The sequence below is a fragment of the Pteronotus mesoamericanus genome, unplaced genomic scaffold (genome assembly GCF_021234165.1).
Source record: "Pteronotus mesoamericanus isolate MK-2021 breed Mesoamerican mustached bat unplaced genomic scaffold, CSHL_Meso_final scaffold_476, whole genome shotgun sequence".
Lineage (NCBI taxonomy): Eukaryota > Metazoa > Chordata > Mammalia > Chiroptera > Mormoopidae > Pteronotus > Pteronotus mesoamericanus.
The window spans coordinates 600,839-613,954 of NW_026555318.1; the positions used below are offsets into that span (position 1 = coordinate 600,839).

Genomic DNA, 13,116 nt, shown 5'->3' on the forward strand with positions numbered 1-13,116 from the left:
CCTAAGTGCATTTTATCAACATTTTGAAACAACGTCATCCTTCGATACCGAAAGGTTCGTAGGGATCGGGCAGTTTAACCCCTTCTCTCATGCAAGGGGACATTAAGTCCCACAATGGCGAAGGGACTTGGCCAAGGTCACACAGGCAATGGATGGCAGAGCTAAGTCAAATCCATCTTTCTGGATTGTCTTTCTCCTGTTTCCCCAGGCCTAACATTAGTGCAAGGATAAATTAGGATAAAAAAGTGAGTGCCAAATCCATATTCCATGTTCTCCATAGACAGTTCTATTTCTTGTCACTTTCCAATGATAACTCTTAAATACCTCCTATGATAATTCTTAAATATAATAGTGTAAGTTTTGACACTTCTGTGCCTAGCTCCCTCTTTGAAATGTAAGATTTTAGGAAGGGACTATTTAAGAAAGGCAAAATAAATTTCTCCTTTTCTTATTTAATGCAGAGTAAATTCCTTCTTTTCTTATCTAATGCCTCTGAATTGCATGCCTCCAAATGGTAAATGTTATGTTATATGTATTTTACCACAGTAAAAAAAAGTCTCCCTTTCTTATTTCAGAGGACTGCATAGTGGTGTTTGTATCTATGGTACTCCCTCCCCCTCTCGTTTACCCACATACCCTCCCTTAGGTAACTGGTAACTTCCTTATTTAATGGCAGGATAACCTCATTAGCAGAATCTCAACTTCAGACCCGCCAACAAATTAAGAAACTGGAGGAATTACAGCAAAAAGTTTCCTACAAAGGGGACCCTATTGTACAGCACCGGCCAATGCTGGAGGAGAGAATTGTGGAGCTCTTTAGAAACTTAATGAAAAGGTAACTTAGAATCCTTGTCCCTTCCCCTCCCCACCACCCCTTCCCTCTCAAGTCCCCTTCCTCCCTGCCCCTAATCACATCCTTGAACGAGAGATTGGCACACTTTGGAAACACAGGACGAAGGCTGGTGCGCTGCACAGCGTGTGAACTGCTGTCCCCTCTCCCTTCCAGTGCCTTTGTGGTTGAGCGACAGCCCTGCATGCCCATGCATCCCGACCGGCCCCTAGTCATCAAGACCGGCGTCCAGTTTACTACGAAAGTCAGGTGGGCCATGCACGTCACTTGTGGTAGCTATTTTACAGAGGGAGGGACGTTCTTAGGACAAGAGCACAGTTGGTGGCCAGGCTTGTTCACATGCATCTCAGGCAGTACTGTGGTGGGTATGGAATTTGTTGGCGTAATACCGACTTGCTTTTTGTTTCTTCTGCCAAAAGTTAAGGAACAGTCATCTTTTTGAGGTAACCGGGACATATTCCTATGATTCCAATCCTACGGTCTGAGAACACAGTGTTTCCTCCTGCTCTGAAAAAGAGGCAAAATAATACCAGCTGTTTTCTGTTCTTTGAGCCTACTTTTCCCTGAGGATATTAAGGGAAAGAGTAAGGCTTAGTGATACAGAAGCTAAGGGGGACCACAGAGCGAGTGGGTGGTGGGCCCGCAGGATGGAGTGTTACTTTCATACTCAGCTCAGACAGGTATGCTGGGGTTTGCCCTTCCGCAGTGAAATTTCCCACTTAGAAACTTGGTTTGGTGTTAGGTTTCAGGTTTAATAGAAAGAAAACCAGCTGCAGAGCACGTATTCCTGTAATGGCTTTTATTATCCTTTGGTGAATCTTTTACAGCTTTGTCCAAGTTCTCACTTCTTAGGCTTTTTTTTTTTTTTCCCCAGTACCTCTGGCCTAAAGGGTGATACTTAATATCAAAGACAGTACTGACAGGAAGAGGAATTTGGGATTGTCATTTATTCACCTCTTAGAAATGAAGAGTTATGAATTTTATATTTCTTTAGCTGGAAGTTGCTAGGGGAGCCTTCTGACTTTTTTATTTTTTTAAACTGGATTGTTTTTTTTCTTTGCTCAGAAACTTTTTTTTCCTTCTTTTTCTTGGTAATAGATTGCTGGTCAAATTCCCTGAGTTAAATTATCAGCTCAAAATTAAAGTGTGCATTGACAAGTAAGTACTCCTTACCTTAGCTCTTTTTTTTTTTTTCAAATGACAGAGAAATGAGAGCTTTGACAGACATCATATGAACTTAAGAGGCTTTATCTCCATTCAGAGACCTTTGCTTTTCGAACAGAAGTTTCCATGAGACCTGCAGTGCATTGTCATTTACATGCCGGAATAAAACCACAAAGTTAGCGGGTATAGATTTGAGTTGTGTTTGCTCTTATGACTCTGAGTCCCTCTTTTTCTTTAATTTTTTTACTTAAAAAATGTAATTTATGCATAGTATATAAAACTAAGAATATATGGGGAAAATGGGTGTTTTAAATTGTTCTACACTTTCCCACAATAGAATAATTTTCAAAATTTGACAATGCCTTTTCAAATATTAAAATTCACATAGCTTTTGAAGAGATTAGAAAACAGAAAATGGCCTTACTGGGGTAGCTCAGTTGGTTAGAGCATTGTCCTGATATGCCAAGGTTGCAAGTTCGATTCCTGGGCAGTGCACATATAAGAATCAACCAATGATTGCATAAATAAATAGAACAACAGTTTGTTTTTTTTTTCCCCTCTCTCTTTTCTTCTCTGTCTCTAATATCAATAAAAAAGAGAGAAAATGTATTAAATGTATTTTTATTTTTAGGTAATATAATATTTATTTGGAAATTTCACTAGAATAAACTGGAAAATAATTACTAATGAAATAAAGGACTTGAGAAAGGTGATAGGTTTAATAAATAAATAAGCAATCAAAAATTAATAACTTCAACCATATGTTAGCATTTCCAGTTAGGAATTATAATAGAAAAATGATCTCACAATAAGCAAAAAAAAGTAAAAATTGGTTGTGATCAGCTTAACAGAAATCTTTAAAAACTACTTGAAGAAGACATTTCAATGAGAAAGGGATATTGTAAAAAATGATGAGACAAATCATATTTTTGGATTATAGACTTCTAATTTTATCATAAAGATATTATTTTCAGTTAATACAGCACCAACCAACCAAAATGCAATTAAGATTTTACCTATGATATTTTTGTAAACTCTTGACTTGCTTTTTAAGCTGTATCTTAGATGGAAAAAGATAAGCATAGGTAGCTTTTTAAAAAAAAATTATTTTGAATCACCATTTAAAAAATTTAACATAAAATTTACCAACTTAACTATTTTTAAGTGTATGTAGTCCAGTAGTATTGCATGTTTTCAACATTGTTGTACAACAGATCTCCAGAACTTTTTTCTCTTGCAAAATCAAAACTATATTTATTCATTGATCAACAAATCCCCATTTCTCTCTCATCCCAACTCCTGGCAATCACCACTATACTTTCAAAAACATTTTTTAAAAATAAATAAAAATCATGGGGGGGTGTTGTGAGAAGCTGCCTTAGCAGATAATAAAATGTACTACAAAGTTTGTTACTAAACGAGTATGTTACTAGGACAGGAATAAACTGATCATTGAAACAAAATGCTAAGTCCAGAAATAGATGTCAGGTTTATAAAAGGAATTAATGATATCTCACAACTTGATAGTGTGGAATTAGAGTGAGAAGTAAGTTTTACTATCCATGAGAATAAATTCCAGATGTATTTATGTGTTTAAACAAAAGTATCTTAAAAGCATAGGTGAATATATAATATAGTGGTGGTAAAATGGCAAAATGGTAAAACCACTTTGGAAAACAGCTTGGCAGTTTCCTAAAAGCTAAATATGCACCTACACTAAGACCCAACCTTTTCACTCCTAGGTATTAGCCCAAGAGAAATGAAAGCCTATGTCCACACAAAGGGTTGTACACAAATGTCCATTCATAGATAAATGTCTACTAACAGGTGAATGAATAAATCCATTTGTGGTATATCTGTAGAATGGAATATTACTCACCAACAAGAAGGAATGGACTATTGCTACACATGAATAAATCTCAAATAATTATGCTAAGTGAAAGAATCTAGAGAAAAAAACACAAAGAGTACATACTCTATGTTTCCATTTATGTGAAATCCTGGAAATGCAAATGAATCTATAGTGCCCGAAAGCAGATCAGTGGTTGCCTAGGGACGGGAGTAGGGCGGAGTGTGGGATTGGGAAACGGAGAGCAAATAGGTATGGGGAACTTTGGAAATGATGGGCATGTACATTATCTCGATGGAGCTGATGTTTCGACAAGTATATATAGTATATATACATGTATCTAACTATCAAATTGTACATTTTAAATAGTACAGTTTATTTATCAATTGTACATCAAAGCTGTAATACAAAAAGAAAAATAGGTTTTAAAAAAGAAAGATAGGTTAGACAGGGAAGCTTTCCTGAGGATGAAGACTCTGGAGTTCTAAAATGTGATATATGGAAATATATCTTCTAAATGGTTTAAAAGTTGATCAGTTTTAATCTATAAACCCACTTGGAATACACTTTAATATAAATAATAACTATTACTAATTCTAAAAATGTAAGAGATTATGTAGCAATGGAGACTTTCAGAACAGTGGAAAGTAATAAAAAAAGGAAAAGACCAAGAAATGTGACTGTATAAAAAGACTATATATTAAAAATGTAGACTTAAAGAACAGTGGCCACACTGCAAGTAGTATATCAAATGGGACTCTCTGAGTTGCGGTGACAGTAAACCTTTACAGAAAATCCAATGGAACTTAAAGAATAAGGAAGTTTGCGGCCCAGTATAACTGGAAATGTAGAGTTAGGTTAAGTTCCTGACAGTGAGATTAGTGACTCATTGATGGCATCAAGGACCCAGAATCTCCTGTCTCTTCTCTGTCATCATAAGCATCTTCTGCATTCCAAGGTTCCCTTCTCGGTTGCAACATGGTTGCTTGTAATAAAGGCCACATACTTCCTTGCTCATGTTTAGCTGAAGCTCTGGAATGTAGTAGTTAATCCAGCCAGGGATATAATTTCTTCCTAGTCTGATTGAGACCATGTAGGCCATGTCCTCACCCCGCCCCCCGCCCCCAGACCTCTGCGCTGTGGGCATGCCATGCTCTGATGGACGTAATGGTCAGGATGCAGCTTCAGTTAGGAAGGGGGCTGTGGGGGTCGGGTAGACAGCTAGCTGCGTCTACTACTTAAGCTTGTACAGGGGTGTTATATTTCACATATAAAATGTAATGGACTAGCTTATAGAAATTCCCAGCAGCACAGCAGTTTTTCTATCAGAGTAAATGACAGGTGTTCAAAGTAGGTATTTTTTGAAGAAACACAGAGCCTGTCTTATTAACACGGGTTTGTGTTCCTAACAGAGACTCCGGAGATGTAGCAGCTCTCAGAGGGTGAGTTCAGCCTAGAGGCTTCCTTTTGTTCTGTTTAGTCTAACTTTGTCCTCTGGCCACTCAGTCACTTCTGGGGTTGGTTTTTCTCCTGTGATTCAGATCCCGGAAATTTAACATTCTGGGCACAAACACGAAAGTCATGAACATGGAAGAATCCAACAACGGCAGCCTATCCGCAGAATTCAAACACTTGGTACGCAGGAGGCCTGGATCTCCCCTTCGCCAAGGGCCTCTGGCAGAGGGAGGGGGCGGGGGGTGGTCAGCTTCACGTGACAGAGGTGCTCTTTGCTTTCCTTGCAGACCCTGAGAGAGCAAAGATGTGGTAACGGGGGCCGCGCCAACTGTGACGTGAGTGTTAATGGGGGATGAAAGCCAGCTGGAGGGTTTTCTCTGAGGGGGAGAGAAAAAGCGCCTAGAACTACAGATGCCAACCTGCAGTTTCAATTGTAGTCATTCAGAAAAATCACTGTGGGCCAGGATGACATGATCAGAAGTCACATCTGCCATGAGTTCTCTGGCTTGGAGTATATTTCCTTGATTGTCCCAGGAGTTCGATCTCTATTAAGAAGGAGTGGAAAGTCCCTTGCTGTGTTGCCCACACCCATTTAGTAAAAAAGAAGCCTGCCGCCTGGCCTGGGGCTTTCCATATTCCTCTTCCAGCTTCTGCCAGCGGGCGCTGCCGGCTCCATTTTTTTATGACATTTTTCTCACTGAGGTGGGATAGACAGTAACAAATCTGAGTTAAACAGTTTTAAAAAGAAAAAGAGTAACACCTATCTGTTGTTTATCCCCCTTGTTTTCTCTCTGCCTCCTGCTGGTTCAGATTATTAGACTCTTAGTGTCAAGAATCAACTTTAAGAAAAATGAGCAAATGTACCAAAAACTAGTTTATAATATTTTTAAAAAATTGTGACACCCTATTATTTTTGATATTTGTCCCTAAGCCATTTTTTTCTCTCTTCTCTAAAATGTAGCAGGTTGTAAGAAACAAACAAAAAATGAATTTATAATGCTTGACAGTAAAGAGTGAAGTAGCTTATGTGCAATGATATATAAAAATGTATGTGGCATTTTTGTTTAGTAAAAAGCAAGATGCAAAACAATCCAAGTACTATATTAGTATATTCATTTAAAAAATATATACTACACTGTTTTTTGCATGTTCATGTATGATTAAAAAATTCTAGAGGACTATACACCAGGCAGTGCTTGTGTATTTGCGCTATTAGTATCTGAGGCTACTCTGTACTGCCTCTGTATTATTTGCATTTTAAACTGAACACATAATCAGAAAAAGAATATTTTAAAAATGAATTGAAATTCTGTGTCTTAGAATTCATTGGTAACTCTTGTTCAAAATAAAGCTGCTACTGATGTGGGGGCAGCATATAAATTGTTAGGGCTGCGTCAGAGAACAATTTGGCATTATGACATGAACGTACCTTATGAATCAACAGTGCCACTCCTGGGACTTAACCATAGAGCACCCCTTGCGCATGTGTCCCAGGAGACATGTACAAAATGTTACAGCAGCCTGATGATAAGCCCTAAATACAAGTTTCATAAATACCCATCTACACTAGAACAGATCAATGATTTGTGGTATAGACATTGATGGAATACTATACAACAGTGAAAATGAACAAATTGCTGATGCATACAATCACAAGCATGCGAAAAGTGAGTCACCAAAGAATACATAGCATATGATTCTATATGTATAAGGTTCACAGACATCTAAAATAAACAATATATATACTGTTTAGAGATATCATTATGGTAAAACCATAATTATAAAGCTAGGAAATGATAAACCCAAACAAGATAAAATAATAGTTACTTCTGAGCGGGGAGGGACCAGGATGGAATTGGGGAAGGCCACCTAGAGGATCTCAGTGGTAAAGGTCTTCTTATACTGGGTGGTGGGTGCACAGGCATCCATTGTTTTGTTACTCTTTGGGCCAAACCCGTCTTACAAATGACCTCTTGGCTCTCTGTAATATTATAAAGTCCAGTGAAAGAGCAGGCCAGAGGCCCTGGCACTGGAGAGTCTTGGTGTTGAGGAAACACGTGTAGAGCTGTGTCCCTAGCACTTTGTTCGTGGCCACCTGGTGGATTACCATTCCTGGTGCAGCGTGGCTGTGGCACGTTACTCTCCTCCACTGTGGCTGTTGATGCCGAATGTCCTTTTTGATATTGTAGGCCTCCCTGATTGTGACTGAGGAGCTGCACCTGATCACCTTTGAGACTGAGGTGTATCACCAAGGCCTCAAGATTGACCTAGAGGTGAGTTCTGCCACTGAATGGGGATAGCGCTACATGCACAGGTCAGGGCAGGAACTTCTAGGCAGGATTTTTACTGCAGAAGGTGGAATGATGACTCTTTGTAAGGCACTGTGTTTATTTCTGTTTATTTTTCTCCAAAAAAATCTTTAGTATCCAATCTGAGAGGCTAGCATTCCTTGAGTGCTTAGAAGATACATGTATTCTCAGCTTTAAGCAAACTTGGTATGAAAATCTGTATTTAGAAATTGATGATAGTTAATTTCTAAAGTTTGACCAAAACAGTATTTAAACAGCTAATGTTCTTAGTGTACAGAAAACCATGGCCTTTGCATTCTCTTTTCCCAACTTTCTTGATCTTTAAATTAAAGATGTGCCTGAAAAAGCAAGAATCCTAGTCTTTGATTTCTGGGACCTCTCTGTTTACTGGCAGGGACAGCTTCTATTCTTGAAGAATCTGTGGTCTTTGAGGCTAGCTTTGAGCAAGTCAGGCTTTAAATTCCTAGTTATGCACAGACACCAACCTGAGGCCCATGGCCTGTGTTCAGCGCTCTTCCTCTGGTGGCAGCGGGTGTGGTCTACAGCATGGCCTTAGCTCCGATCCCTGGAGATGGCGGGGAAGAGGTTTTGGAGGCTGAGAGGGCCGTTGAGCTCCCCGGCTCACCTTCCACTTCCTCCGCAGACCCACTCCTTGCCAGTGGTGGTGATCTCCAACATCTGTCAGATGCCGAACGCCTGGGCGTCCATCCTGTGGTACAACATGCTGACCAACAACCCCAAGGTGAGTGTCCTGTCCCGGAAGGGTACCAGCCTTCCCTCCTGACTCCTCGCCGCCCAGGGATGGTTGTGGTACCTGGTGCAGGTCCTCAAGCACTGCCCTTTCATTGAAATGAGCACATGTCTTATTTTCAATAGAATGTGAACTTTTTCACGAAGCCCCCGATTGGAACCTGGGACCAGGTGGCCGAGGTGCTAAGCTGGCAGTTCTCTTCCACCACGAAGCGAGGGTTGAGCATTGAGCAGTTGACCACGCTGGCAGAGAAACTCCTAGGTCAGCATTTTCCCTCCTTTCCCTCCTGCACTCCTCAGAAAAGGAGCCTGTCCTACGGGGCTCTTCATCTGAGAAAGCTGGCTGAGCAAAGCTCTGTGTTGGCGCCCGAAAATGCAGGCCCCCGCAGGTGGGGAAGTTAGGTGCAGGGGGAGCTGGCCTCCCGGGGATCATTCTTAGGAAGCGGGAGGCAGATTTCTTTTCCCTTGGTGCCATCTCCCTCGCCACCCTCCCAGGTACTACTTTGTCTAATCTTAGGATGATCTATTAAGTGCATGTTGGAAGGTGGAGCTATAGGTTTGGCATTCCTGTCCATTTCTTCAATAAACTGTAGGTTTATTTTTAATTTTTTCCCTGAAAAAAAATTTTAGTAGACTATTTGATGTGCTACCTGGACTATAAGTAGCTTTGTCCTGTGCTGCCACTAAATGGGACCCTTTAATACCAGCTGTCAGCTTATCAGTGTGTGCTGCTGGCGCCCGTGCCACCGCAGAAGGCTACGGAAAATGTGTGTGGGGGCTGTTCTTAATACATCCTCTGCCACCCCTGCCAGGCTGAACTGCAACCCAGGGGAAGGGGTCAAAGGATGCGGCTAAGTGTGTGTGCGCAGGGAGGGGATGGGGGCGTGTGGGTGTGTGCTCGTGTGCATAAGCATACACACGCGTGTGTGCCCATGGCGGCAACCTTCAAATACAGGAAAACCAGTGGTTTCATGGCCCATTATAGCACAAATGTCTATGAGTGTGTGCTCTGTTTTAAGAAATAAGATCTTCCTTCAAAGCCGGAAATTACACTACTTTATTCTTTTCTCTTTTAGGACCTGGTGTGAACTATTCAGGGTGTCAGATCACATGGGCTAAGTTTTGCAAAGTAAGCAATCTTGTTAACTCCTTGCCATCACCTCTTGGGAGCAGACATGGGAGGTGGGAGGTGATGCTCACCTGTAAGATTGTCATGGAGGGCACTGGGCCCAAAGGCCCTAGACTCTTAACCCAGCGGCCAGTAGGCCCTGCCTGAGGGCAGATAGGCCTGAGGCTGTTGGTGGCACTGAGCCCCTAGAAAGGAAGAAGCTAGGATGGTGGTAGACCTGGCTTTCCCTTTATTCTTTTCTCTAGGAAAACATGGCTGGCAAGGGCTTCTCTTTCTGGGTCTGGCTGGACAATATCATTGACCTTGTGAAAAAGTACATTCTGGCTCTTTGGAATGAAGGGTAGGTTGACACTCTTAAGTCCGGCAGAGTACAGAGGTGTATCAAGTCGCCCGCTGTCTCAGCAGGCCAGCAACTGGGACCCCTTCAATCCAAACCTTCTTGCTGTTCCTCTTGGCTCCAGGTACATAATGGGCTTTATCAGCAAGGAACGGGAGAGGGCCATCTTGAGCACCAAGCCCCCAGGCACCTTCCTGCTAAGATTTAGTGAAAGCAGCAAAGAAGGAGGCGTCACGTTCACTTGGGTAGAGAAGGACATCAGCGGTAAGCTTGGCTGCTGCTTCCCCAACTCCATTGCTGTTGCTGCCATGGCTGCTGCTAGTTTCAAGCACCCACTGCCCCCTAGTGGGCAGAGATGGCCTTGCACCTCCACCCTGAGACGGAAAACACAGGGTGACTCCTTTTCTCTAAATCCTTCCAGCTGAAGGATTCGTTTGCCAATTTTTGCTTTGCTTGCTTAGAAATTTGCAAGTTAAGTTTTAGTCTTCATCTCCTTTCCTACCTACCCTGTTACTATATCTTACGCAAGTAGTTATTTAAGAGTATTTCCTGTGACCCAGCTGGGTAGCCGCTCCAGCAGCCTGTTGAACATGTCCAGAGTGCAAGGAGGCTGGGCAGGGTGTCCAGGGCCTCAAGCGCTCAGTTGGCCCAAGTCTTTCCCTCTCCAGGATAAGACTTTCCCTTCTCAGGGGCCACCTGGCTGCAGGTTCCATTATCTTCCCTTCCTACATCCCATGGCAGGTAAGACCCAGATCCAGTCCGTGGAACCGTACACCAAGCAGCAGCTGAACAACATGTCGTTCGCGGAGATCATCATGGGATATAAGATCATGGATGCCACCAACATCCTGGTGTCTCCTCTGGTCTATCTCTACCCGGACATTCCTAAGGAGGAGGCGTTCGGAAAATATTGTCGGCCAGAGAGCCAAGAGCATCCTGAGGCTGACCCAGGTAGTTGTTGATTTTCCACATCAGGCGTTTCTGGGGAAAAATGGGAAATTGTAGGATCCTTGGAGAACAGAGAGGCGAACACCTGAAGAACCAGTGATTTTTTTTTTTAAGGTTGTGTAGAATTTGTGTTTATTTATTTATTCATTTTAAAGATTTTATTTATTTTTAGAGAGAGGGGAAAGGCGGGAGAAAGAGAGGGAGAGAAACATCAATGTGTCATTGCCTCTCCTGTGCCCCCTACTGGGGACCTGGCCCGCAACCCAGGCATGTGCCCTGACTGGGAATCGAACTGGCAACCCTTTGGTTTGCAGACCAGCACTCAAGCCACTGAGCCACACCAGCCAGGGCAGACCCAGTGATCTTTATTCCTCTTTATGGGAAAGAACTTTCTAGTGAGCACTTTTGGGGTGGCTGATGGGTTAGCGAGAGGGGAATACACAGACTCATGAGTCCCGACCCCCCAGGGGGCATCTCCACGCCCCAAACATACCGGAAACAGTGCCCAGAGAAAGCAAGGACAGGATGCTTTAGTGATAGGACACACAAGCAGCAGACTGCTTCTCACCTAGTAGATGCTGGGAGGTTCGTGACCCAGACTTCAGTCTAGCGTACTTCCTTTTCCCCGTCACTGAACAGTGTCAGCCGTGTTGAGTGGGACGACGAAAGGCTCTCTGGAGGAAATGAGTGTCAGCAGCACTGGAACAGGGTTTGAGAGCAGAGTCAGGGAGAGCGGAGACTGAAAGGCTAGATGGTAACTGGTAGGAGGGGTGTGAAATTTGGTATTTAGAATGTGTAACTATTGAACAGCAGATATTTTTAGACGAGACTGGGAGTGTTCAGGGTGGTATGACCATAGACAGGACATAAGATATTTTTAAATGTGTTCATGGAAGTTATATGCAAATTATTGTACATTAGACTGGTCATCTCTAACACTCTGATCAGGGTGGGGGGACAGAGCCCTTATAGCCTGTTCCCATCCATGTTTCTGCTTTTGACTCTCTGGGTTCCCTGTTCAGGCCTTGATGAGGAATCTATGGCTTGCCATTTTTGTTTTTATTTAACTTTTCTTAATCACAAAGCCAACAGTGGCTTAAAGTGATCCTTTGAGGTTAGCTTCCCTGCCCACCCCCATTGGTTTTGAAAAGATGGTTTCTGTACAAATAGCTCACACACAGACTCACCAGCTTCCTTCCCACTTTTTCCCAGGAATTCCCTCTGAAAAATTTCTTGGTGGGAAGAGTAGGAGTTGGAAGAGGGAATTTGAGAGAGTTGACAACTGACTTTCCTTTTCCCCTTGTACTGGTTTTGAGTTTTGTTCATGTTCTAGAAGAGTTTAACACTCACTTCCTGTCTGCTGCTTATCTCCCTTTCCCTGTTGTGCTTCAGTTGGGAGATCTGTTTATCAGCCCCTGCCACACCGCTCTTTGTTCCTTCTGCAGAGGACAATTAGGTCCATGTGCTGGTCCTTCGACTGATTGTGCTTTTGAGATCCAAGTCCCCAATCTGAGGCTGTGCCCTCCATGCCCATCTGCCCCTCCCGTGTGACGGGGAGGCAGGGTCCTTTCCTGCCTGGAAACGTCCTTGTTTCCTGAGGGGCAACATGCCAATCACAAAAAAAGGAATGAGTGACTTCAGGGCTTTGTCTGCCCACCCCGCCGGGCGGGTGTAAGCCGAGTGCGGGCCGTGTGGCGAGCCTGGAGATGGGGTCGGGGGGCCTGCAGGGGGGGCAGGGCATGTGTGGAGCCCTGTATTAAATGGGTGTCCTCAGGCAGATGGGTCTGTGACCGTTTCCTTCCTATTCTGGGCACGGAGCGGGTATTATGCCCCAGAAACAGATTGTCTTCCCAGGACCTTCCTTCCCCCTTGCTTCTCCGTAGGCTTGCACGGTGTTACCTATGGTTTTGGGAGAGAGACCCCTCTTAGAAGTGACAAATCTCTTACCTTACAAACTGGATAAAGTCTATTTACAACCTTGCGTGGATCCATAAGTGAGCTTTTAGCTGCAGCCCTCTGGCGCTTCTGCTGTTCCATCTTGGGCTGCAGCGGTTTTTCCCAGCTGCCCCACCCCCAGGGGATTAAACCCTTTCTGCCTTGGGTGTCAGCCCGCTCTGGCCTGGGCCAAGTGGAGTTCTGCGACACTGGAACTCTGCCTCCACAGCTTCTTTGGACGCTGCACTGACTGAATCTATTTCTTGCCCCCAAATTAAACTTAGGTGGCAGGGACCTAAGGACCCCTTGGCAATGCCTTTCTCAGATTGTCGTCAGACTTCCTGATGGCTCAGTTTCTATGTAAGCCCCTAGCTTTATAAATGTGCTTCT

At 43.2% G+C, this 13,116-nt stretch overlaps 1 protein-coding gene across 2 annotated transcripts in view; it reads left to right on the top strand.

Annotated features, from left to right (window-relative positions):
* STAT3 (signal transducer and activator of transcription 3) overlaps window positions 1–13,116 on the top strand; it is a 53,536-nt gene that overhangs the window by 36,332 nt on the left and 4,088 nt on the right. Inside the window, exons 9-21 of one of the 2 annotated variants that reach the window (XM_054593681.1) lie at window positions 677–835; window positions 1,007–1,099; window positions 1,949–2,008; window positions 5,276–5,305; window positions 5,405–5,498; window positions 5,606–5,653; window positions 7,508–7,591; window positions 8,271–8,369; window positions 8,504–8,639; window positions 9,454–9,506; window positions 9,752–9,846; window positions 9,968–10,107; window positions 10,585–10,797. In XM_054593681.1, coding sequence (XP_054449656.1) covers window positions 677–835; window positions 1,007–1,099; window positions 1,949–2,008; window positions 5,276–5,305; window positions 5,405–5,498; window positions 5,606–5,653; window positions 7,508–7,591; window positions 8,271–8,369; window positions 8,504–8,639; window positions 9,454–9,506; window positions 9,752–9,846; window positions 9,968–10,107; window positions 10,585–10,797 — 1,304 coding nt within the window. The remainder of the gene's footprint in view (window positions 1–676; window positions 836–1,006; window positions 1,100–1,948; window positions 2,009–5,275; window positions 5,306–5,404; window positions 5,499–5,605; window positions 5,654–7,507; window positions 7,592–8,270; window positions 8,370–8,503; window positions 8,640–9,453; window positions 9,507–9,751; window positions 9,847–9,967; window positions 10,108–10,584; window positions 10,798–13,116) is intronic. The other variant, XM_054593682.1, reaches the window with a different exon arrangement.